Below are 27,583 nucleotides of genomic sequence, written 5' to 3'. Positions count from 1 at the left end.
ATCAGGTTTCATTCAGGGGACATTCGCACCTTTCAAAAATGGCCTTCTTTTTAAAGAAAATGTTTTACACTTTGACCAGTCGGAAGCAGTTGGTTTGTAAATGAGGTGTGGCTGTCAGCTGTAACGTATACTGACAGCCTAGAACCCACAAACACGTGAACGCACCCTATGCAAAGCTGGTTGGAGAGTTCTCCGCCGTAAAGAACGTCTTTATCGCAGGGAAGCAGCAACAGTAAGAAACATTTCTTTTTCCTGTACTACTGTCACATATCTTCTGAAAAAGTGCAGGCTGCTGGTTATATTCAGAGTGCAGTGGTTTTCTTTCATTTCCCTTTGTAATGGGGCTACAATGTGTGCGAATATGTTGTGCTAAATAGTTTTAATTGTCTAAGAAAATATGAAACGGAGCATTCTCATTTTGCCAAAAACACTAACTAACATTTTTGAATGATCGTTTAGCCCCCAAGTTTATTTATCAAAAAAAAAAAAAGCGTTGTGGTGTACCAGGATCTAGTTAACTTTGAGCTGATTTGACTAAGGCTCTTGCTAGCACTGGGTTTTGCCTTCAGAGCTTCGTAGATTCAGCGAGGTTCTAGAAACATTCCTCAAACGACCATGATTTGAACTTCCTGTTCCACTGCATCCCAACGATTTTCTGTAAAATCTGTTGCGTCAAGTGACTCAGTGATCAATAAGAACAGAAACACTTTTTTAAAGTGTTTGCAAGCTGTTTTTAAAGCTGCCTTGCCTGGTTATAAGTACTGCAAATAAGCTACCAAGAGGTAAATAAATATAAAATAATTAGACAGCATCCCATTTCGGTAAGATGTTTTAATATATGTTTTAATATAAAATATTAATTTAATACAAGATATTACGTTTTCAGCTGGATAAATTAAAAGAAAGAAAATTATCTAGAATATATAGATATAGATATAGAGATATAGATATATATATATAGATAAGAACTGTTGCGCGTTACATCCTGTACCTGCTGATTTGTAAACTAAAGTCTGAAACTAAAGCCTGAAAGAAAGAGTACAGTAGCACTCCAAAATGCGAAGTTATATCTTTAAACACTGCTGTGCAGAAGTCTTCAACAAGCACTCAGTTCATTTGTAATATCATTGCTACATGTATATCCCCCAGTTCATCCAATACTGAGATGAGAGTGGGCATGTTTGAGTGTGAGACCTCGGTCTGAAACTTGATTGATAAGTGATCACTGTTAATAAGTGCCATACAAGGAAGCTACTGTAACAACCTCCAACAAACCACAGTGCGTGGTAAAAACCTGTTCCTCCTGAAGGTTGAAACGAAAAGCTAGTTTCATTACCTGACATATCCAATAATTCAGGCTATAAAGCAGGAAATACTATCAGCCAGTGATGAGTGGCTGAGTGCAAGTAAATAAATGATAGTTATTTCCCACATGCAATGCTAGTTGCCCTCCATATGACAGAAAGAGCAAACACATTGCACACTACACATTAACCCTAGCTCTAGTTTTTAAATGATAATGTCAGCACAGCAAAATTGTACTAATATTGTCATGTTTTCTAAAAGTAAGAACTAATTAGGAGGGAAGAATACGGACCAAATAAATCAAAGACATTAATTAAAGTTCCCTACTGTAGTCAGGCTGATCTATTCCTTTGCATTGTGTGTTTCCTTCTTAATAAAAAATGTTTCCTTCCTTTAAATTATGATAACACTTCCTTTTGTGTCTTTTGGAAGCACAAATTTGACATCTTAAATTGGCAAGTCAGTAAGTCTGTATTTTCTTGACAATATCTTGGAAAGTGGAAACATTAAATGAAAGCAGATCTACAATTTTTCACAAACATAACCATTTACAGCTACATTCAGACTTCAGTTGTTAGGATTATGCGTCCGCTGGAGAAGCAGCCAATGTAGCTCAGTCAGTTATATAAAAATACCTATTAAAGACCAACATTGATTAATTGATGGTTACAAACGATCACAGATGGTCCTACAGACTTGACCTGCTGCCTTTCAAATGATTATCTACACAGGTTCTGTAGTTGTAGATTTTGTTTATTAAATCCCACAGAAACTATGATACCGACAAACTGCTGTTATTGTGTATATATATATTTATTTATATTTCTTCATACATTCTTATATAGTTCTATACTGTGTATTGTGTATTTTGTTGTACAGTTATTTCATTTTTAACCTTCATTTTTTTATATTTTATTCCTTCCTAGTTAAATTTACCCTTTTTAATTTTTCATATTTATTTCCTATCCTATTCATAGCCTTTTCCTTTTTGTTTTCTTTAGGTCACGAGCAGTTGTCTAAGCATTTCACTGCATATCGTACTGTGTATGACTGTGTACGTGACAAATAAAATTTGAATTTGATTGTGGTTACACAACCAATGATTTTCCAGTTCAGACCACATAAAATTGTGTCAACAGCAGACCCACATGCTTCAAAATAAGAAGTACAGTAGTAGAGCAGCTCTAAAAAGCTATACTGGAGTTACAGTTTTGATATAATTTCCTCGTGATGATTTGTGCATCTGCAGCATAATACGTCTTCAAATAAGGTTTGACAGTCCTAATAAAGTTAGGTAAACTTTATCTTTGAAATTATAAGTCTACAAGTTCAATTATTTTATGGTTTAGTACTTTGTACTGTAGTCTTCAGCACATGTTTGCAGTGTGCATGTCTGGCTTTCGGCCTTGCACCTAGATAGGTTTTCCATCGAGCACTAATAAAGTGTAGGCTCATTTCAAGTTTCCAATGACCCACTGAAACACAGTAATTCCAGTGTGAAACACATAATGTCTGTCCCTCCCAAGCCACTTTGCTTTATCAACCTGATGATATCTATACAAATTTTCTTTCTAGATGCACAACAGTTCTAGGAAGTGTGTTCAACTTGCTTTGCTTAGTGGAATTCTTCTGGTCGCCCTCCGTTATTTTTGGAAACCTAGCAGCAAAGAAGTTGACATAAGCTCAAGCCAGGTTACGCCCATTAAAAAATTCTTCACTGGGAAAATTGGAGACGCCACAAATGGTTATAAGAACATTTCCTACCACATAAAGGAGGAAATGGCAAGGTGTGTAAGTGTGACCTTTTCTTTTAAATTCAAGTTTTTGTTCCTATTACTTAACTCTTTGTTATTTCCAACAGTCATTTGGCTCAAAATGCCTGCGTATGCCAGGCTGATGAAGAAACCTTTCACCTACCATTGTCAAATCTGCTCTTTCCACACGTGTGGGCTCACAATCTTGATCAAGCATTTTTGGAGCTCCACCCTGATCCTGAAAGTGTAAAGCAGCACAGAGCTGATGAGTACAACAACCTTCAAGAAAGGTGAAGCATGTTTTGCATCTTTTGATTAAATAAGGAATGGTTTATAAGATTTTAGATGACAATCTGGAAATTTTCCCACATCAAGCAACCTTTTCGTCCAAGAGGCTTTTAATATACTTAGCAGAACGGCATTCTTGATACAATCTGCAATTGTCTATGATCATATTTTAAAGTAAGATATTTTATTTATTTTAGATATACAAGAGGATACGTGAATTTAGGTTTTTAGATGTCACCTGTTAAATTCACTATCAAGCCTGAGTTGATCAAATAAATTGTACTGCTCTAAGTGTACAGACTACAACTGTAAAAACTCACAGCTTTTATGTTGTAGTGTGTGTATATCATTGTCATGTTTCCAAAGGTCCTACAATCCTGCAGATGTGCTTAATGTAGCTGAGGCCAACAGTCCTCTTCAGTATCCTACCCAGGGGGTGCTGGTGCGACCCCTAAAGACAATCATCATTCCTGGTAAAGGCATATTTAACATGCAAAAAAACATTGAAACCCAGTCTAACTTTTACCTTTAAAAGGTCAGTTACACTGGGCCCTACTTTGATTGAAAACACTGTGCATGGTATAATACAGGATGCAGAACAATCACAGGAAGGTTAAGTGCATGTGTGGTCTTTTTATTTAAAGCTACAGAAAGCAAAACAAAACTTAACCGTCTGTGTTCTACATGAGCACTTTCTTGTTAAAAAGAGTAAAATTGCTATTTAAATGGGTGCATATTTTTAAATCTTCTATTTATATAATTTCACTTTGTCTCCAAAAATAACCGTTTCTCTGCAGGTTTAGCCCTTAAAGAAGAAACAAGATCAGTTCACATGGTAATGCCTCAATTATTGTCTTGCACTTTTTTTTTTGTCATCATTTTAAATATGATTATTTTTAATTCTTTATTGCAACCAATGCTTATCCTGTAACAGGTATCTTTGACTGCAACACTTGGAAGTTTTGATGTTGCTGCTAAGGTGGACATGGTCTCCATCCAGGGAGTGGGAGAGAAGAACATGGTTCTGTCGAGTCCTCTTCTCTCTGCTCTGAACAAACAACTGCAGTTTGTCACCTATACAAACATCGTGTTTCATCCGAAGACAGCAGACACAAGTAAAGCTATGATGTGGATATGAAACTGATACTAAAAGTGCAATGTAGAATGAACCTGTTTGAACATATAAACAGTTAGTGCACCCCCACCCACAATGAGACGAAAGGAAGGCAAAGTTTGGTACGTAACTTTATACAAGCAATTATTTTCTTATCTATTAAATAAATAAATGGGCATTAGAATACAAATTTAAGGAGATTTAAACTCAAGTAGATTTTTTTAAAGCATTGACAGTATTTGATTAAAGAGCTTACACATGCTAGCTAAGCATTAACCATTACAGAATGATAGATGATATCCGTGAACTGGAGGTTACAGATGGCAGTCTGACAGCCGTGTGCATTTTACATTTACTGCTATTTCTTGACTCATTATGTATTTCAGGAAGTTAAAATGTAAGTGTACTATTCAGTTTTTTTCAGCTCCTAGTTGATGATAACATCAGCATATGTCACACTTGTAAAGACAAGAAAGAAACTACTTTAATCAGATCAGAATACTCAGAACTAAATTAAATAAATCGATATATTACAATGTTTATAAAGTATAAGAAATAGCTCTAATATATACAAATAGGACTGACCACAACAAAAATAAAAAGGAGTTGACCAATGTAATGTTTGAGGAATATTCTTGTCCAGAAGGTTCCAATAGAAATTCAACTTGACCACATGGTTTAAAAGCCAATGAAGTAGGTGAGTGAAGGCTTCTCCAGTGGGTTTTTTTAAGACATGTCATTGAGGGCGGGGCTGTGCTTAGGCAAATGCAGCTTACAGCTTCATGTGCAAAGGTTATTTTCACAACGATAACTGCCCATAAATTCTGCAGCTGGCCTTTATCATTTTGTTTGTTTGTTTCATTCTGCAGTTCAGTTTGCAACTAAAGATCACCAGTCATTTTTCACCATCAAAATTGAACACAGAAACAATCCGAAACTTTACAACTCGGGATACCAAAAAGGTTCGTGAGCAGTTACTATGAACACATGTAAAGTTTAGCTTTTTGATGCACAGTGTTTAAAAGTCACATGAGTATTTAATTTGTTGTTCTTGTTTCCCTTAGAGTACAATATTACAGCTCTAGTTACCATCGCCACCAAGACCTTTCTGCGCTATGACAAACTGAAAGATCTCATTGACAGCATAAGAAAATATTATCCCACCGTCACTATTGTGATAGCAGATGATAATGAACACCCTCAGCCCGTGACTGGTCCTCATATTGAACACTACATTATGCCATTTGGAAAGGTAAACAAGTTACTGTTTCTGTATGTAATAACCTGGGCCCTATTCCAGGAAGCAAGGTTAGTGAAAAACTCTGAGTTTGTTAAGCCTGAGATGAAGGACACTCTTCTGGGAGTTCCAGAAAGAGAGTTAACTTCAATAACTGGAATAACAGACTGTGAACTTAACCTGCTTGCTGGCAGGTTTTCTCCAACAATCTGAGTTGGTCTCCAACTCTTCCCCTTCTGCTTCACTTTAACCACCTTGTTTACTTTATTTGTAGGACCCAAATGCAACATATTTACTTTGTTTTAGTTTTTTTTATTCAATTTAAAAATGCCCTCAAACTTAATACTTTTATCTTTAGTTTGTGCCACCTATTTCCTTGTTGCTATGGTGAATCCTAGTATCAGAGCTCCCCTGATAATCGCTTTCTTCTCTCTGCCCAAAACTGTTCTGGAACCAAAACTCAGAGTTGCTCATCTCAGTCAGTTTGACCTGCTTCCTCAAATAGGATCCTGCTTTGCCATTTTTACTGTGGTTATTCTATTATTGATTGCTTTTGTTTATACAGGGTTGGTTTGCAGGTAGAAACCTGGCAGTGTCTCAGGTAATCACCAAATATGTACTCTGGGTGGATGATGATTTCATCTTTACTGCAAACACCAAGTTGGAGAAGATGGTGGACATCCTAGAAAAGACCACTCTGGATCTGGTAAGACGATGCAGTTGTTTTTGTTTGTTTGGTTGTTTTGTTTTGTTTTGTTTTGTTTTTAAAGTGAGCTTAAAGGAGTGGCCTGAAACTTCATGCAAATATGCAAACTAGTAATTAGAAAAGCGCAATGTCACTGTGCCCTTACAATCTTTGATTATGAGCAGAATATTCAGTTGTTGCTGAAAGAAATTTAATCACTAGAATTACCATTTTACAAGATTAACTTGTAAAATACAAGTTAACTTCCTTTTCGTGTCATAATTTTCTGCCACTGTATGTTTCTATTTATTCATTCATTTATTACTTATAGTCAGGAGCAGAAGGGAAATGGTGACTGCGTTTTACATTTCTTTTCCCTGAAATTGCCCTGATGACAAGTCTTGGGTGCCAGTTTTGGAAGTGCAGTGGTGATGTAGATCTGAATTACCAGTCAAAAGTTTTAGGAAACCCAATTTTTTATTTATTTATTTTTTTAAATTGAAAGTCATGCAGTTTCCTGTTAGCCGCCTATCACAAAAGCTGTTGTGGCTTTGGGTCTGCCAGACCTCTTCCTGTCAGTTTGTCCCAGTTTCTGAGTCCCTTTACTTGTACTCACGCACACGTTGACTTTCCTTGCAAAGTCTCTGTGGGAAAGATTTTTTTTTTTTGCTAGCAACGCACTACTTTCTGCAGTACAATACTGTTCAACTGATGCTCACGAGCGTATGGTACCACAGTGTGTTTCAACACTGCTTTTATGCAGACAGAGGGGGTTTGTAAGTAATCCAGAAAAGCTGGAAAACCTGTAGCAACTTGTAGCACCAGCTTTCAAAGCTTGATCAACCTCCATTGCTGCAGAACAGCTTTAAATTGTTATCCCATTTTGTGTTCCCTGAAAAGGCCTTTTTGTATAATTCTGAAATGTACATTATTTTTCAGTTTTGGGTAACCTTACCTTTTTTTTTTTTTTTTCTCCTCTAAACCTCTGGCAGTTCACCACTGACCTTTGTACCATTTCAAGCTATTCACTGGGCTTCATGACACAAATTGCAATAAATAACGGGAAAAATTGGAGTATGCTACAACTTTTGATGGATAATTTGTATATTTGACACATTTTGTCCTCTTTGTCCACGGTGTTCTACCATGCAGGCAACGAATGCAAACAATGTAATTGTTTGTATGCCGGCTTGCACACATACGCGAGAGGCACGAGAGTTCTTCTTTACTGATGTTTACTGTGCTTCTCTTAACGTACACAGGTACACCGTAGAACTGGTGAATGCATATGTACAAGGAAATTATATTTCAGCAAACATATTGCAATATAAAATTCACAAAATATAAACAAACATACCACTTTGGCCTGCAAGTAGACAAACGGTGTATTTGGAACTTAGGACTTTTTATTTCTTCTTTGACATTCACCATGAGCAGCTTCTGACCTTTTTTCCCAAAACAGGAAGTGACCTCTGCCCTTACCTTAAACTTAGAAAACTTTAACCGATTATTTACCATGTATCAAATTAACAGTACACCAATCTGGTATGCAAATAATAATAATATATTATCATGCTGTTTACAACTACATGAATGTACTAATTGCTGTGATTTATTACTGTTACTGAAGGTCCGCGGCTCCGAACCGTAGTAAAGGGACCTCTGGCTAATAGGTCGGGCTCGTAGCCGAAAACTAGCTTTACTTTGTTGTCTGGGTCAACTTTGCTATTGTGACCAAGTGGTCGGCGGGGTTATAAACAAAATAATAAACTTGACAACGCCACCTAGGGGAATTGCACCCCCAGGAAATATATTTAAGATAAATAGATAAAAGGAATAAAAGGACTCCGCACAGATTCAAGGATGCACACTGAGGCAGGTTGGCTTCCAATACTAAAACAGTTTTATTTATAGAAAAAATAAATAAAATATTAAAAGTCAAGATGTAGCGTCATTATTGACAGTGTCCTACAGTAAAAAAATAAAACAATCGTGGAACTTGGACTTACCAGCAGCCGTGGAACCAAAAGAAAAATCACACAAAAAGAATCACTGCAGCCCACCCAGTGCTGTACAAAAGAAAGTGTGAAAACGACCCACCACCTGAGGTCCCAGGGCCACTGGCTCGTCCTCCGTTCACTGAAATAAAACACAGAAAAATATGTTAAAAGGATAAAAAGGACACTGAGCGTCAGGCTCGCTACAGATCATCAAAAAACTAAAACACACTTTAATAAAAGAAATCACACACGCACACACAGGAAAGGCTTATACCCCACGGGTCAAACTACCACTCGTGCTGGTAATAATTATTCTCAGGCGTAGGCCGGTCTGGCTCCCCACCGGCTGAGACCGGCAACCCAGGCGATTTGGAGTCTCAGCACAACGCTCGGGCAGAGTGTCACTTCCGCCCGATCACAGAAGCGTGGGTACGAGCAACAGTCCAAAATAAAATAGAAGAACACCAGGCGAACCAAAAAAAAAAAAAAAGTGAGCCTACTTAATAAAAACAAGACAAGACAAGACAGCAGCTAGGCAGGCGTCTCGACTCTTTGCTTAAAAATCAGGCAGTTGGTCCCTGAGAAGGTGCAGCAGCAATCAAACCCTACAAACAAAAAAAGGCAAAGATAACCTTAATCGTCTCCAATTTACAAATACTAGCAGCTATAATATAAGCGGGCTTACCCCAAGACTGGAGGCGCTGTACTGTACGGTGAACGCGTCTCTCCACCACAGCTGGAGTAAAGAAAGAGAAACAGCCGCGCTGTAGCGGGCCACAGAATTATGACTACCAGTTGCTGACTTTTGAGATAAAGAGGTCGAAAGGAGGCCTACCTGTAGCAGTCACATAATCCGATTGTATCGGTAAATTAACCAATAGGCCAGCATTTACTGCTGTATCGCACCAGAAGCTCGGGAGGAATGATCCAACAAAAAACCGGCTTCCCTTTATACAGGTAAACACCCCCCTGTAATCAATATGCAGGTGGGTTCCTAATTAACCCAATCACATGATACAAGGAGCGAGTGCAGCGGAGAGAGAGCGAGGGTGGTAGAGCGAGCGAGAGAGAAAAAGAAGGGCGAGTAGCCCATCCGGCTACACTAGCGAGAGACAGAGAGAGGCGTTGAAAGACTGCTCCAACGGAACTTATTGTTTCAATAAGTTTCAACAAAGTAACTGTATTCTAAATACCACCTTTATAAACGGTAACTGTAACGGAATACAGTTACTCATATTTTGTATTTTAAATGCGTAACGGCGGTACATGTATTCCGTTACTCCCCAACACTGAAGGTGTGTGGTGATTTGTGCTTTTACCAGTAAATGTCCTTTCTGAAAAGGCAAAATGTTAAAAAAAAATAAGTTTCATTCCACATCCTCTTAAAAACCCAGCACTTCCCCTCTGCTGTCGGACACATAAACAATAACCGTATGACTGTTCCCACCACTAACACATGACCCTACGCTGTGTTCACTGCATCATTCCATGTTTGGCACTGATCACTACCTGCACTCATGTATATATCATGTATATATCTATCTACTTAGCACTTTTAATTCTTATTCTTATTTTCATGTCTATTTAAGCGTAATTTATGACAGTATGTTTGCACTGAAGCACCGCAGCAATTTCCTAATGTTGTAAACCTGCTCAACATTTGGCAATAAAACCCTTTCTGATTCTGAGTTCACTTTTCCCCTCTGTGGGTGCCATGAATCTCAAATCAAATCAAAATCAAATCACTTTTATTGTCACATCACATGTGCAGGTACATTGGTACAGCACATGTGAGTGAAATTCTTGTGTGCGAGCTTCACAAGCAACAGAGTTGTGCAAAATACAAGAATGGCTACATCTGAAACTAATAAATATATGTACAATATATAATAGTATATGCATTTCTGGATGTGTATACTAAATATTTTTCTGTGTGTGTGTGTGTGTGTGTGTGTACACATATTTTACAAATTAAATAGAGTAAACAATAAATAAAATATATAAAATAAAATATACAGAGTGAGACATGTGCAAAACAGTGGCGTTACTGTACAGTATGGAGTGCATAATGTTGAAGTTCCAGTAGTGAAGCTGAGGTGTCTATGACGTGTTCAGCAGTCTGATGGCCTGATGGAAAAAGCTGTCTCTCAGTCTGCTGGTACGGGACCGGATGCTGCAGAACCTCCTTCCTGATGGAAGCAGTCTGAACAGTTTATGGCTGGGGTGACTGGAGTCCTTGATGATCCTCCCCGCTTTCCTCAGGCAGCGCTTCCTGTAGATGTCTTGGAGGGAGGGAAGCTCACCTCCAATTATCCGTTCAGAGCACCGCACTACTCGCTGGAGAGCTTTGCAGTTGTAGGCGGTGCTGTTGCCATACCAGGTGGTGATGCATCCAGTGAGGATGCTCTCAATGGCACAGTGATAGAAGGTCCTGAGGATGCGGGGGCTCATGCTGAATCTTTTCAGTCTCCTGAGAAAGAAGAGGCGCTGCTGCGCCTTCTTCACTGTTTTGTTTGTGTGTACTGACCACGTAAGATCCTCAGCCAGATGTACACCAAGGAACCGGAAGCTGCTCACTCTCTCCACAGCAGCGCCGTTGATGGTGATGGGGGTGTGTACTTCTCTGCACCTCCGGAAGTCCACTATCAACTCCTTTTGTCTTTGCGACGTTGAGGGTGAGATGGTTGTCTTGACACCAGTGGGTCAGGGCGCTGACCTCCTCCCTGTAAGCCGTCTCATCACCGTTGGTGATAAGACCCACCACTGTAGTGTCGTCCGCAAACTTCACAATGATGTTGGAGCTGTTAGTGGCTGTGCAGTCGTAGGTGTAGAGTGAGTACAGGAGAGGGCTCAGTACACACCCCTGTGGAGCACCAGTGTTCAGTGTGACGGGGGATGAGGTGATGCTGCCCAGTCTGACCACTTGGCGTCTGTCAGACAGGAAGCTAAGGATCCAGCTGCAGAGGGAGCTGCTCAGTCCTAGATCCTGCAGTTTCCTGTCCAGCTTCGAGGGAACGATGGTATTGAATGCTGAGCTGTAATCTACAAACAGCATCCTCACATACGTGTCTCTCTTCTCCAGGTGTGACAGGGCAGTGTGTAGTGTCAGGGCTATGGCATCATCAGTGGACCTGTTGTGGCAGTATGCGAACTGTAGAGGGTCCAGTGAGTCGGGTAGTGCAGAGCAGATGAAGTCCCTGACCAGCTTCTCGAAGCATTTGCTTACGATGGGGGTCAGGGCTACAGGTCGCCAGTCGTTCAATGAGGAGATGGTGGAGGATTTGGGTACAGGGACGATGGTGGCCATTTTGAAGCAGGCTGGGACTACAGACAGAGAGAGGGAAAGGTTGAAGATGTGCGTGAACACTCCAGCCAGCTGAGCCGCGCATGACTTGAGGACGCGGCCGGGAATCCCGTCCGGACCAGTAGCTTTGCGCGCGTTCACCTTCCTGAAGCACTTCCGCACATCCTCCTCAGACACAGTGTGCGCACTGACGTCATCCGCGGTGCGCACACTGTCCGGTCTCATGGTGTTCGCTGCGTCGAATCTAGCGTAGAATACGTTTAGATCCTCACACAGAGAGGCCGTGGTCTGCGGTGTGCTGGTTTTCCCTCTAAAGTCTGTGATCGTGTTGAGTCCCTGCCACATACTCCGCGGGTTGTGAAACTGTTGCTCCACCCTGTCCCTGTACTCACGTTTGGCTGCTTTGATCGTCTTCCGGAGTTGGTAATGTGCGTGTTTGTAGTCCGATGTGTTCGCGGAGGCAAAGGCGGTGCTCCGTGCCGCGCGAACATCTCCGTTAATCCAGGGTTTTTGATTTGGGAAGGATTTAACTGTTCTGGATGGGACGACATCTTCCACGCATTTCCTGATAAATCCGCAGACTGAGTCTGTGTACTCATCAATGTCTCTGGCGGCCACGTGAAACATTTCCCAGTCCGCGTGATCAAAACAGTCCCGCAGCGCAGACTCCGATTGGTCCGTCCAACAGTGCACCGCCCTCCGGGTTGGAGCTTCCTGTTTCAGCTTCTGCCTGTAGGCGGGCAGGAGCAGGATGGAGCGGTGATCTGATTGGCCGAATGGGGCGCGGGGGAGGGCTTTGTACGCGTCCCGGAAAGAGGTGTAGCAGTGGTCGAGTAGCCGATCTCCACGAGTGTTAAAATGGATGTGTTGGTGGAGTTTGGGTGAGACTTTCTTCAGGTTTCCCTCATTAAAGTCTCCGGCTGTGATAAACGCTGCCTCTGGGTGTGCGGTTTCCTCGCTGCTTATCGCGCTGTACAGTTCCCTGAGTGCTCGGTCAGTGTCGGCTTGTGGGGGAATGTAAACAGCCGTAATAATCACTGCTGTAAATTCCCTCGGTAGCCAGAATGGCCGGCACTTAATCATCAGGTACTCCAGGTCCGGTGAGCAGAAGGATTTGACCGGGTGCACGTTCGCATAATCACACCAGCTGTTGTTGATCATGAAACACACACCACCACCTCTGCTTTTCCCAGTAAGATCCTGTGACCTGTCTGCGCGGTGCACAGAGAACCCCGGTAGTTGTATTGCGGAGTCCGGTACCTTGTCCGATAGCCAGGTTTCTGTGAGGCAGATCACGCAGCAGTACCGCATCTCTCGCTGGAATGAGATCCGTGCCCGAAGCTCGCACAGCTTGTTCTCCAGAGACTGCACATTAGCCAGTAATAAACTGGGTAACGGTGGTCTGTTAGTGCGCCGTCTCAGTCGAACCAGAGCGCCAGATCTTCTCCCTCTGCGTCGGCGTTTGCGGCCTCCAGGGCCAGAGAACAAAGGCGTCTCAGGTGAGATGAATGGGGGGTCTGCAAACGGAGCGTTCGTGTTGCAAAACTTGAACTCCGGAAAGTTATAAGAAAGACCGTCTTTTATGTCCAGTAAGGTTTGTCGGTCGTACACAAGGAGACATGTGCTACTCGCGAAAAAATGAAGGAAAAGTAAAATTAAACACAGAAAAAAGCTGTTGCTTGGGGGAGCTCGCGACGAGGCTGCCATACTCGGCGCCATCTTGTTCTCTTGTGAATCTGAAAGCTCTATGTCAAGCACCATTTGTGCAATCTCTGTGAGTCAACCTCTGTGAGTCCATCTCTGGGCTTTCTATTACCACATTTGTGGAGGCTGGGTTAACAGAGTACGTGACATTTCCTTTCAGAATAACAGGAATTGATATGTTTCACATTTTGTGGCCACAAGTGAAGTTAAATGATTCTGTTGCTAAAACCCAAATCGCTTCTTTAATGTCTTTGTCTTAACTTGGATTTTAGTGGGATTTGAGAAAACTACGGTAACTTTACCTTCCAAAACAAAACTTTAATTCGGTAACTCTGAACCACTACCATAGATTTTTAACCTGTGTCCATACTTAAAGAGGAAGAGAGACAGATGAGTCTAGAGTTTACTTAAAATTGTGAAAGGGAAGTCAGACATTGGAACATGGAGGTGAAAGGTCAGAAGAAGACATGATATCATTATGAATGAGAAGACGTGTAGAAAACTAAATAAGAACCTTTATATACACACACACACACACACACACACACACACACACACACACACACACACACACACACACACCTTTATCACTGTAACAAGTATAACGAAATTAATTGCAGTGTCAAAAGAAAGTTTAAGTATAATTACAAAAGAATAGAATAAAAAAGTAGAGCATGATATTCAGTAATAATAAATAGAACCTTATTGCACATAAACACTATAGCACAGGATGTCATCCATTGCACTATTTGCCAGTTTGAATTGTAGGTGATTACTTGTGATTCAAAGCCCTAACAGCTAGAGAGTAGAAACTGCTATCTAGTCTATTAGTCTTTGTTCTGATGCTCTTGTATCTTTTGCCTGATGGCAGCAGTTCAAAAAAGATTATGAGTGGGGTTTGAGGAGTCTTTTATATTTCCTCCTTTCCTGAGACAGCAGAAGTGGTTGAGTATATCCAATGATCCCCTGGGCAATATTTACAATCCCCTGAACTTTTTTTTTTTCCCTGCGCTGTCGTGCAGCTGGAAAACCACAGAGGGAGTAGCACAGGATGCTCTCAATAGAACAACGATAGGACCATAATGGAAGGCCTTAGTCATCACATGCTTAAACTCATCATATATTTTTGCATATGCTGAACAGGCAGTCAGACATGCTGTAACTGTGGGGTAGAAAACAGCATGAACACCATACAGCAGGGGTCTCAAACTCCAGTCCTCGAGGGCATGGAAAAGTTGCATGACACTGGCCCTTGAGGACTGGAGTTTGAGGCCCCTGTCATATGGAATATGACAGGTGTGGTTGAACTGCATGAAGACTCTGAAGTTTCTCTTCTCTTCTGGCAGGACAGGAATGTGGCCTTGTCCTGTGAGCCACCGTAAGGATGTACTTAAGAGTAGAACTGGACTGTCACCGGCCTCAGGCTCTTCACCCATTTCAAAAACAAAGCAGTCATTTAGATAAAATATTAGATATTGTTTACCTGTAAATGCACAAAGTAAATTTAGAAATGTAATTATTTTCAAGAATGAACAAGCACTGATAGTGTAATCTACAGCTGTGGCCAAACGTTTAGAGAATGAGAAGTGTTGTTTGCTTATTTACAAAGTTTGCTGTTTCAGTGATATTTGTATATCACATTATATCACTTCAAACAGAGGTGATCCAGTAATGCTGCACTAATGAATTAGACTAACTATTCACTTTAGCTAAAGTTATTAAGTTAGCTAAAGAGTTGGGATGCTGTGTAAGACATAAATAAAGCTAAAATACAAAGGTTTGGACACCGTTTTGCATGTTTCCCTACTGTAGGGGTCTCTGCAAGCATACAGAGGGAGTACTCTGAGAGGGTACAAGATGACAACTTTGGAATTCTACTAGAAACAGTCGATCATATTTGTTTGTCAAAGCTGAATTCAGGGCAAACTACGCTAAATTAGCGTTTTTAGCTAACAGCTACAATAAGCATAACAGTTACTGTACGGCTATCATTTGTTAACATGACGCTTGTTCTTATACATGTAGTACATTTATTACCAACCTGAGAGTTTATCCGCTGGTCATTCGACATGACGAATGACTTCTGAAGTCTTAATTCAGCTCAAGACGCTGTAGATTCCCGTCAGTAACACTTTCGGTCCGCTAGTAAAACGTAGTTCTATTAATCTGCGCTTGAACCGGAACCGGATGTAAGTTCCAAAAAACTGAATTGTAGAACTGAAACTGAATCGTGAGAAGTGAAACTGAAATTATGCGAGAGCTGAATTTTTAAAGGATAAAATGCAGTTTCAAAGCAAATCAATTCATTTTCAAAATATAAAATTCAATTTCAAATTAGACTAATTCAAATTCAGTTTTCAAAAGCATTTATTCAAGTTACAATTCAGATTCAATCTCAGCAATTCAAATTTACCTTATTAGTGTGAATGCTTGAAAAGCATTCACAGTATTGTTCTTCTAATCTTTATTAGTGTGAATGCTTGAAAAGCATTCACAGTATTGTTATTCTAATCTTTATTATTATTAGTGTGAATGCTTGAAAAGCATTCACAGTATTGTTCTTCTAATCTTTATTCTATTTTTTTATTTATTATTATTCTGTATTCCGTACGTTTTTTGTAATCTATCTCCTTCAAAACCGTTCAACTTAGAAAAACCATTCAAACACCGTTAGATTCCTATTCTTTTGGACAACACTGCTTCTATTTTTCTCATTTTTAACATTTATATTTTTAATTTTATTCAACTTTTTTCAACAAAAATTTATAATGTATTTCAATGGGGAGACCCTTCAAATCCTCATTCAACTTCCTCCTCTTTAAAGTGTATCTACTTCCACATACATTGACATAGAGCCACCATTCAAACTTTAAAACGAAGACAAGACATTCAACTATTCAACTTGTATTTATCTTTTCAATATCTATTATACTTTTTCTTCAGTTCCAGTTTAAGTTTCATGATGTTTTTTCACCCGTTTCAAAATTTATAATGGGTGTGTATGGGACGGAATGTTGGGGCTAGAGTGAGACAGCTCAACTGCTAGAGTGAGAGGAGCAAAAAAATTAATCTTAAAATCTTTTTTAAAACTGCAGCTGTGTCCACAGCGTTTGCTCTACAGGTATGATTTTACCCTCAAAACGTAGCCATGGCTGTCCTCTTTCATCCAATGTTTTTACTATTGTACTAGGTGTTATGGTTCTTTCATAAATGTCGCCAATGCACAGCCTCCTCCCTCCAACTCTTCCATAGACTCCAATGTTAAAATGGCTCAGAAGGTTCGTTTGAAAATCAGAAGAGCATGGTGTCTTTCCACTGTCACCACGTCCATATAATAAACTCCACAGACATGAAAACTGAGAATTTGGTAGACTAGAAGCTGCTGTCGCTCACGGTGAAAGAATTTTGTCAATACGACTTTTACTTTTCATTTGGGAACGATTTGTTTCGGCCTGACTTTTCTGTTCATTTTAAGGAGCAAAAGTGAGGTGCATGTCTGTGTCGTGTGTATGGAGCCATTGGGTGCAGTCACTATAGCAACCAGGCTCACACCTGCCTGCTTAGCTCTCTCTCTCTCTCTCTCTCTCTCTCTCTCTCTGCCAAGATTTATCTTAAACACTTCTCTTTCAACTGCTGCTGTGTCCACAGTGTCACAGCCATCATTTTACCCTCAAAACGTCGCCATCGTTGTTCTTTTTCCAACATCTTGTCTTTCAAAGCTCAGAGATGTAAACTTTTTAAACTGTGTGGGTCCAAGTGGAGGGATCACATTTTAGTCATTCAGTGATTCAAAGAATATGACCTTTTAATATTCTTTCAGATGTTTTCTGACTCTAAATGTTCTTTTCTCATTTCTTAGGTTTTTCTAATTTACAATTAAAACATTTTCAGCTTTTTTCCAACTTCTTCTTCTGTGTAACCTTCAGCTTTTAGCAGTTCAGCACTTTTGTTTTCAGGTTAAATTCAGGTTGTTTTTTTGTTTTTTTATCTCATTCAATATTTTTAACTCAAAATTCAGCAATTAATTCATTTCAGTCCATACATTCAGATTCAAGCATTCACACTGCAGTTTCTTCAGAAAATGCACTTTCTAGTTATTATTATTATATTTTATCTATTCCGTACGTTTTTTGTAATCCTATAACTTCAAAACCGTTCAACTTAGAAAAACCATTCAAACACCGTTAGATTCCTATTCTTTTGGACAACACTGCTTCTATTTTTCATATTTTTAACATTTATATTTTTAATTTTATTCAACTTTATTCAACAAAAATTTATAATGTATTTCAATGGGGAGACCCTTCAAATCCTCATTCAACTTACTCATTTTTAAACTCTTACTACTTCCACATACATTGACATAGAGCCACCATTCAAACTTTAAAACGAAGACAAGACATTCAACTATTCAACTTGTATTTATCTTTTCAATATCTATTATACTTTTTCTTCAGTTCCAGTTTAAGTTTCATGATGTTTTTTCACCCGTTTCAGAGTTTATAATGGGTGTGTATGGGACGGAATGTTGGGGCTAGAGTGAGGCAGCTCAACTGCTAGAGTGAGAGGAGCAAAAAAATTAATCTTAAAATATTTTTTAAAACTGCTGCTGTGTCCGCAGCGTTTGCTCTACAGGTATGATTTTACCCTCAAAACGTAGCCATGGCTGTCCTCTTTCATCCAATGTGTTTACTATTGTATTAGGTGTTATGGTTCTTTCATAAATGTCACCAATGCACAGCCTCCTCCCTCCAACTCTTCCATAGACTCTAATGTTAAAATGGCTCAGAAGGTTCGTTTGAAAATCAGAAGAGCATGGTGTCTTTCCACTGTCACCACGTCCATATAATAAGCTCCACAGGCATGAAAACTGAGAATTAGGTAGACTAGACATTGCTGTCGCTCACGGTGAAAGAATTTCGTCAATACGACTTTTACTTTTCATTTGGGAACGATTTGTTTCGGCCTGACTTTTCTGTTCATTTTAAGCAGCAAAAGTGAGGCGCATGTCTGTGTACGTGTGTATGGAGCCATTGGGTGCGGTCACTATAGCAACCAGGCTCACACCTGCCTGCTTAACGAGCTCTGCCTGCCACTCTGCCAAGATTCATCTTAAACACTTCTCTTTCAACTGCTGCTGTGTCCACAGTGTTAAAGCCATCATTTTACCCTCAAAACGTCGCCATCGTTGTTCTCTTTCCAACATCTTGTCTTTCAAAGCTCAGAGATGTAAACTTTTTAAACTGTGTGGGTCCAAGTGGAGGGATCACATTTTAGTCATTCAGTGATTCAAAGAATATGACCTTTTAATATTCTTTCAGATGTTTTCTGACTCTAAATGTTCTTTTCTCATTTCTTAGGTTTTTCTAATTTGCAATTAAAACATTTTCAGCTTTTTTCCAACTCCTCCTTCTGTGTAACCTTCAGCTTTTAGCAGTTCAGCACCTTTGTTTTCAGGTTAAATTCGTTTTTTTTTTTTTGTTTTTTTTTTAATCTCATTCAATATTTTTAACTCAAAATTCAGCAATTAATTCATTTCAGTGCATACATTCAGATTCAAGCATTCACACTGCAGTTTCTTCAGAAAATGCACTTTCTAGTTCTATTTTATTATTATGGATTCCGTACGTTTTTTGTAATCTATCTTCTTCAAAACCGTTCAACTTAGAAAAACCATTCAAACACCATTAGATTCCTATTCTTTTGGACATGACTGCTTCTATTTTTCTCATTTTTAACATTTATATTTTTAATTTTATTCAACTTTTTTCAACAAAAATTTCCCATGTATTTCAATGGGGAGACCCTTCAAATTCTCATTCAACTTCCTCCTCTTTAAACTGTATCTACTTCCACATACATTGACATAGAGCCACCATTCAAACTTTAAAACGAAGACAAGACATTCAACTATTCAACTTGTATTTATCTTTTCAATATCTATTATACTTTTTCTTCAGTTCCAGTTTAAGTTTCATGATGTTTTTTCAGCCGTTTCAGAGTTTATAATGGGTGTGTATGGGACGGAATGTTGGGGCTAGAGTGAGGCAGCTCAACTGCTAGAGTGAGAGGAGCAAAAAAATTAATCTTAAAATCTTTTTTAAAACTGCTGCTGTGTCTGCAGCGTTTGCTCTACAGGTATGATTTTACCCTCAAAACGTAGCCATCGCTGTCCTCTTTCGTCCAATGTGTTTACTATTGTCCTAGGTGTTATGGTTCTTTCATAAATGTCACCAATGCACAGCCTCCTCCCTCCAACTCTTCCATAGACTCTAATGTTAAAATGGCTCAGAAGGTTCGTTTGAAAATCAGAAGAGCATGGTGTCTTTACACTGTCACCACGTCCATATAATAAGCCCCACAGGCATGAAAACTGAGAATTAGTTAGACTAGACATTGCTGTCGCTCACGGTGAAAGAATTTTGTCAATATGACCTATACTTTTCATTTGGGAGCGATTTGTTTCGCCCTGACTTTTCTGTTCATTTTAAGCAGCAAAAGTGAGGCGCATGTCTGTGTACGTGTGTATGGAGCCATTGGGTGCGGTCACTATAGCAACCAGGCTCACACCTGCCTGCTTAACGAGCTCTGCCTGCCACTGTACCAAGATTCATCTTAAGCACTTCTCTTTCAACTGCTGCTGTGTCCACAGTGTTACAGCCATCATTTTACCCTCAAATTGTCGCCATTATTGTTCTCTTTCCAACACCGTATCTTTCAAAGCTCAGGCATTTAAACTTTTTAAACTGTGTGGATCAAAGTGGAGGGATCACATTTGAGTCATTCAGTGATTCAAAGAATATGACCTTTTAATATTCATTCAGATGTTTTCTGACTCTAAATGTTCTTTTCTCATTTCTTAGGGTTTTCTAATTTACATTTAAAACATTTTCAGTTTTTTTCCAACTCCTTCTTCTGTGTAACCTTCAGCTTTTAGCAGTTCAGCACCTTTGTTTTCAGGTTAAATTCGTTTTTTTTTTTTGTTTTTTTTTTAATCTCATTCAATATTTTTAACTCAAAATTCAGCAATTAATTCATTTCAGTGCATACATTCAGATTCAAGCATTCACACTGCAGTTTCTTCAGAAAATGCACTTTCTAGTTCAAATTCAGTTTCTGATGGCACAGATTTCTGCCCATGTTTCCACCCCATCTCCATTGATGTAAAGAGGTTTAATGTCCATTTTCTTTTTTCTGAAATCCACAACAATCTCCTTTGTCTTGGTTGTGTTCAGGAGCAGGCTGTTGTCCCTGCACAATGCTGTCAGCTGCTCCACTTTGTCCCTGTAGGCAGATTCATCCTCCCCCAGGGATGAGCCCGACCACAGTGGGTCGTCTGCAGATTTTATGATGGTGTTACTGTGGTGAGCGGGGGCACAGTCATATGTGTATAGTGTGAAGAGCATTGGGCTCAGCACACAGTCCTGGGGAGAGCCGGTGCTGATGCTGATGGCCGAGGAAATGTGGGGACCCACCCTTGTGTCCGGTTTGTCAGAAAGTCCTTAATCCATAGACAGGTGGATTATGGGAGTCCTAGGGTCAACAGCTTGCTCACCAATCTGTGAGGGAGGGTGGTGTTAAAGGCAAAGCTTAAATCAATAAAGAGGTGTGCGGAGCTCCTCTGCTTCAGGTGGGACAGGGTAGCATGGAGAGCAGCAGCGTCCTCAGTAGACCTGTTAACCCTGTAGGCAAATTGGTGAGTATCAAACTACTGGCCGATACTCATTCAGGCAGGTTGTGGGTGATTTGTCTTTTTTCTTTTGGTAAGGGGACTATGGTGTAGGATTTCAGACGGGGTGGAAGTGAGGCCTGGTAGTGTGACAGATTAAAAACATCAACTAAAAGTTAGATTTATTTAACTATTTACACTGTTGATTTCTGCAGTTAGTATCATAGTATGCAATAATAATGATAATAATAATGATGGATTGCATTTATATAGCGCTTTTTGGGGCCCTCAAAGCGCTTTACAATACCACTATTCATTCACTCTCACATTCACACACTGGTGGAGGCAGCTACAGTTGTAGCCACAGCTGCCCTGGAGCAGACTGACAGAAGCGAGGCTGCCATATCGCGCCATCGGCCCCTCTGGGGCTATAACTGCATTAGACACACACATCTCCTGTCTTTGTCAGTTCAGTTTCAACCATATAGAAATCTGCATGAAACATGAAAGCAGAACACCTGGTCACAACTGCCAAGAGTGGTAGCTCTCTGATAAGATCAAACAGTAAAGGTTTGAGAAAGACAAATGTCAAAGCACATAAAACACAGACAGATCAGCTCATCTCTGTAGATAGCATTTAAACTGAAAACATACCAGTGTTTGTGGAAAAACTCAGATAACCTAGAATCTGCATTTACTGGTTCTTTGTTTTAGTCAGTTCAGTAAATTAAGACAGACTCTTTAAGATCAAAGTAACAAATGATCTTGATGTCTCTGGTAAGGGACCTCTGGAAGGTGAGACCTCTCTTAAACAGTATGCGACAAGGCTGTCTCAATCTGCTGAGACCATAGAAAGATGGGCCGCTGTCCTGTATGGCATTTGAGAAACCAATTCCCACAACTTCAGAGCCCTATACAATACTTCTTATCCATAATGAATAAGAAGTATTGTATAGGGCTCTGGATGTCGTCATTTATGCCCCTGCTTTCCTGTTCCTGCTTTAGTGCCTTTAGTGCCATCTCCTTTCAGCACTGACTGTGACTCATCTTCCACAGTTCTTCCTCACTCAGCTCGGTCATACCACGCATGACCATTATTGGTGCCATGGGTGATGTGATCTAACAACATTTAGGTGACTATTGGGTCAGCAGATTGAAGTTTAATCAAAAAGCTTGACTATGAGAAGTTATTGCTTAAAATTATGTTTTAGTGTTCAGATGCAGTTCTAATGTTCAGAAATCCACACATGGAAACGATGTCATTACATTACACCACATCATCCTGTGATCAAGACATGACCCGATGTCCACTACAAAAGACTTACGATTTTTTTTTTTCAAAATCACAATTTTGCGGGGGAAAAAGCAATTGTAAGATATTATTTTCATGCAAAATAGTTAAATTATCTTTCAAAAAAATAAAGATCAAAACATATTTTGCTCAGGCTCACAGGAGGAAATATTCCCCAAGCTGTGAATGACTTGCTATGTTTCTGTTTTGTCTTATTTATTTCCTCTGCACTTGATATCAACAGCAGCAAGGACACAGGAATGCTGCAACTGTTGAATGCAAAAGAATGCTGTTGACATCAAAGGCTGAGGAAGTTGGGGGAAGGTGGAGGCTGGGGGGGCTGTGAGTGGGTACCCTGTGGGATTGGTTGTCCATCAGCTCCTGTAGACATTATCAATTGGCCAAAATTGGAAATCTTTTCAAGTTACTATTCTCTCATATGTGCACTTTGCAAAAAATTTGGATTTCTTTTTATTATTTACATTTCCATTCAAGGGCAACTCTGAGCACTGACACACAGGCTGTGTGAGTCAGAAACAGACATCCTGTAAAGGGATTTTCCAGATGGAAATGAAAACACTGGAAATAGTTCGTAGAAAGGAAATTCTCTACTGTGATAACACCATTTTATGTCCACATATGGAAGAAGCACAAAAAAGAGAACAAGCAGCAAAAGAAAACAAATACTAAAGGAGGAAAATCCCTCAGACAGATCCAGAGACTGCGCAGAGACTGAGGTCACTGGCAGAGTCCTTTCAGCTAGGCAAAGAATATGCAGTTACATGAGATATGAATAACTCATACAACAGTGAAAGTAAGGATTCAGTTGTAATAGATGATGTTATATCTTCAGCATTGCTTAACTTTGATTTTCAAAATGTTATTGCTCAGTTAGTCGTTTCAGCAATCCGATTACCTATAGACTGTGTTCAGGCAGTCATATGATATATTCTACCTATTGAAAGGTGTTAAATAATATATATTTTTTGGAACAACAAAAATATACCTCAAATGAAATATGAAAATGCTTGAATAAAATATGTCATTGTCATTTCTACAGCAGATTTAAAGCCACAGGAGTTGATCCAAAGTGCTTTTCAGGTCTCCAAAAAAAGAAACCTGGTCTGTTCCAGAAAACATTTGGAAAAACTGTGAAGCTGTGTTTTGTTAACTTTGTTAACTACCAGTGAAAAGCAAAGGTCAGCTATTTAGTGCTCATTAAAATGTGCTCAGATTTAGCATTTTACTTGGTAAAACCAGGTTTGGTAGCTAATCATAGCTTTCTATGGCTGCCCATGCACATGGTTAACTGGGGAGCAACATTCACAAAGTCGATTAAGCCAGCTTCTATCAGTTTGTGCTCGAACTGAAAACTGCTAACAATGGCTTTCTTTCCGTACTGACGCACAACCCTAAATCAATGATCAGCCTTTCTTGAAGAGAAGAAACTCACAGTTGTCAGACTGTTTTTCTTTGTTTTTCTGTAATTTTTTAAAATTTTTGAACACTACTCCAGAAATAGGGCCCAGATCCAAGTTGCAATGGTTGCCTAGTCAACGTATTGCTTCTTGAAACCATGCATATCTTTTCTGCCTTAACATTATTGTCTTACTGATTTCAGGTTGGTGGTGCAGTCAGAGAGGTGACAGGTTACACTGCAACTTATCGTCACACCATATCGGTGGAGGATGGCGGAAACGAGGGTGACTGCTTACATATCAGACTTGGCTACCACCATGCCATCAAAGGATTTCCCAACTGCGTGGTAGCTGATGCTGTCATCAACTTCTTCATGGCGCGGACGGTCAAAGTGCAGCAGGTTGGATTTGACCCGCGCCTCGCACGGCAGGCCCATCTAGGTGAGTTATTAATTGTTATCAGAATCACAATACTTCAATAATCCTTAAGGAATTTGTGTTACTTGTGTAGAACTTATAGAACTTGTAGAAATTACATTGATGAGTTTCTTCGCAATGAAAAAAAGTAAAGTGGCACAAAATCAAGGCTTGTGGAAAATGGAATACTTTCTTTTTGCAGAGTTCTTCATCGACGCTCTTGGCCACCTCCACATTGGCTCCTGTAGTGACGTCATTGTGAGTCACGCGTCAAAGATCATACTACCCTGGAGTAAAACAGACGTACAAAAAGCCTATGAAAAATTCCGCTACTCATCGTCAGCCACGAATGCTAAAACTCATAATGAAATCTTCTACTTTAAGAACAGGTTCAAATGCATGACCAGTCAATGAAGTGTGAGAAATAGTTTTGCTCGGGTAAAATAAGACAAACTGTTTATTTTGGCTTTTACTGACAAAAGAACTGGGTGGATTACCCAGTTATGATCTTTGGTATCCAAGGTTGGTGTTTGTTTTCTTTTTTTTGTTTTTTATGTTTGTGGCTTGTAGTGTTTCTAGCAACTCTCTGGAAACTTGTAAATCGCCTTTTGACTGTTTTCAAAGCGTTTCAAACTGATTTGCAAAATGTTGACACTGAAAAGGAAAATCTTCAGTTACATAATAAATAGCTTCAGCTTGTGAAGCACCGCATTTTTATTTATTTATTTTATTTAAACGGGTTCTAAAAAAATGGAGTTAAGAAAAAGGTACGTTGTTGCAAGTCACAATATAGCAGCAAGTATTCTACAGCAAAACAGTTTCAGTTTGATAAAAATGGCTTTGTAAACTAATGCCCAGTGTCACATGATTGTTTTTGTTGTTTAAGTTGTTTCATTTGTATGTATTTTTAGTAGGATACTGTTATGCCCCACTTAGAAACGAAGTGTTAACTGGGGTGGGGGGGACACAAAGTGAAAAAGAAACACAGGGAAGCTCTTTTCTTCAGGGTCTCCAAGGCCAAAACAACAAATAAAACACCCTCTTTAACTAAGAAATGAACCAAGAACTCTTTAGCCGAAAACAAAATACAATGGCTGAGCTCCCTGTCTAGCAAAAGCAGGAGAAAACGATTGAAACAAAAATGGCAGAGAACCCCTACCTGCTTCCACTGTGATTAACCAATTACCACTGTAAAGGCACACCGTTGCTCACAATAAAGAAAGAAAGAAATGGGGGAAAGTGGAAGGAGCGTGGCGGTTTGAGATATGCCGTGGCTGACGAGCTGCAATACACCTCAGCTGCGGCTCATGAGGCAGACCTGGAACACAGGAAAGGGAGAAAAAAAACTCTGACAGAGGGAGAGCCACTAGAGGTCAGCGACCATAACAAACACTCAGGTCAGCACTCTTTGTTTTTTCCCTCTCCCCTAATGTCAGTGATTTCGCAATATCCTGCTGCTGTGACTGTCTCTAAATTTAATCTATGAAACCTTTAGTCAGTAATTTACGTAAACAGATGCTGTCTCTGTCTTTTCTTAACAGTATTTCTAAAAATGCTTGTTTAATATTTTTTAGAGTGTATCGTTTGTTTGTTTGTTTGAAAAAAAAACCTTAGCATCCATTTCCTGTTTATTTTTTATATTAAATTTCTTGTTTTCTGGCTAAGTAATAACACAGAAAAACTGTGTAAGAGAGAGTGAGCACCCAACAGATTGACAGTCAATCTTTAAACAGAAAATATGACTTACATTTCGAGTTTAAGTGACACTCCTTTAGCAAATAGTGGCCTTGCACTTCTTTCCCAAATCCGATGGAACATTAAAGATGGTTCTCATTAATATCTACTACAGCCCCCTTCCACTCTAAGGGAGGCTCTTTTTTATGGTTAGTGGTTAAAGGTGTAATATGTGAATGAGTGTACATGTTTACCAAATTAGTACTTGTTTTTTTTCCCCAACATCTGCTGTTTCTTACTAGTAGAACCAAAGTTGCTCCTCAACTACCTCACTCAGTCTAGAGAGCAAGGCAATCACTGGGCTGCAGAATCCTTTACATGACTATCATGACTTGTGAACTGAATCTGGTCAGCATTTACCTCTTTTACTAACCCCCCCTTTGCTGGGAGGTAAAGTTGGCAATGTTGTTAGTTCCACACCAGAATAGGAGCACATCAACCATCAGCTAAGTACCTACGTACACAGAAACAATCTAGCAATCATTTTGGGGTTGTTTTGTTCTGTGATATGAGTATTTAAATACAGCTTTGTTATATTTAAAATGATGTAATTTAAATAAAAAGCACAGATCCATTATGTGGCCATTGTTTTGTTAAAGCCTACAGGGCCTCAGGAGGAAGAGTGCGTCGTCTATCAATTAGAAGGTTGTTGGTTTAATATCTAGCTCCTCAAGTCAGCATGTCGAAGTATCTTTGAGCAAGACACCAGAACCCAAGTTGCCCCTGATGCGTTCATCGACACTCTTCGACATTGAACAAATGGGGTAAATAATGTTTGTCATAAAAAGCGTTTTGAGTGCTCAGAGTAGAAAAGAACTAAGTGGAAGTCCTTTATCCCTGTATTTTAGGAGAGAGGAAGTTTCCTCATCAGAGTTCATCATTTCTAATAACGAACACAAATTATGAATAAATAATGTGGAACCTATTTGTATACTTCTTTGTGTCTCACTCATATCGCCTCCAGCAATCCTCCACTCAAAAAAAAAATTTGTGGTAACCTGAATATGATTAAAAATAATTAACAACACTTTTTGTAATGGTGTTAAAATCAGCCCAACTTTTATTTTCAAACACAAAGTATAACAGCCAACATACTGGACACTGTTCTGCTGAACAACAAACAATTATATTGCCATCACTGTTATAATCTTACAATGAAACAAAGTCTCAGATGTAATTATTCTGAAAATAAGTTTAGGCCTACCACAACTTTGTTTTGTACTTACTTATATAATCAAAATAAAATGTTTATTGTTCTGTCACAAGTGCAGTCTCTGATTTAAACAACACATTTGTTTTTCATTCCAACACAGGAGCTGGAATGTTGTAATGTTTTAAGGATGCTTGTTTCCAGTCCAGGCATTACTGCCTGAATGACTGTCATGGATCGAGGTGATCCAAATGTAGGTGCAGAAGAAAGTCTTTAACTTCCCTTAAGTACAGTGGCAGTGGATGTGGGTTGGAGATGCAATGAGCTTGAACCTGCAGGCGACCATCTTCACTGACCACACCATCTGTGACGGAGGACTCATCTCTCCTGGTGTCCTGCAAGCAAACAATCCTATTTTTTGGAACACAAACTTCATTGCCTTCTTAAAACATTTTTTCTGCATTTGGTATAAAACAGACTCCAATTTAAACAATCTCAGGCCCCCTCCCCACC

General features: G+C 39.5%; 1 protein-coding gene across 1 annotated transcript; it reads left to right on the top strand.

Moving 5' to 3' along the window:
- Nucleotides 1–132: 132 nt before the first annotated feature.
- b4galnt1a (beta-1,4-N-acetyl-galactosaminyl transferase 1a) lies at nt 133–27,176 on the top strand. Its single transcript, XM_086278148.1, has 11 exons — nt 133–232; nt 2,881–3,092; nt 3,167–3,349; nt 3,714–3,820; nt 4,145–4,182; nt 4,282–4,462; nt 5,331–5,423; nt 5,526–5,713; nt 6,264–6,404; nt 23,973–24,210; nt 24,389–27,176. Exons 2-11 carry the CDS (start codon nt 2,881–2,883, stop codon nt 24,598–24,600), a joined length of 1,593 nt encoding a protein of 530 aa, XP_086134274.1. The 5' UTR covers nt 133–232; the 3' UTR covers nt 24,601–27,176.
- Nucleotides 27,177–27,583: the final 407 nt, after the last annotated feature.

Source organism: Aulonocara sp. 'chitande type north' Nkhata Bay, linkage group LG20, assembly GCF_057382095.1.
Source record: "Aulonocara sp. 'chitande type north' Nkhata Bay isolate Kocher_YH1m ecotype deep benthic linkage group LG20, A_spYH_male_GT1.1, whole genome shotgun sequence".
NCBI classification, from domain to species: Eukaryota; Metazoa; Chordata; class Actinopteri; order Cichliformes; family Cichlidae; genus Aulonocara; species Aulonocara sp. 'chitande type north' Nkhata Bay.
The sequence above is the reverse complement of the archived record's forward strand: the minus strand, read 5'-3'. Positions and strand labels throughout refer to the sequence as shown.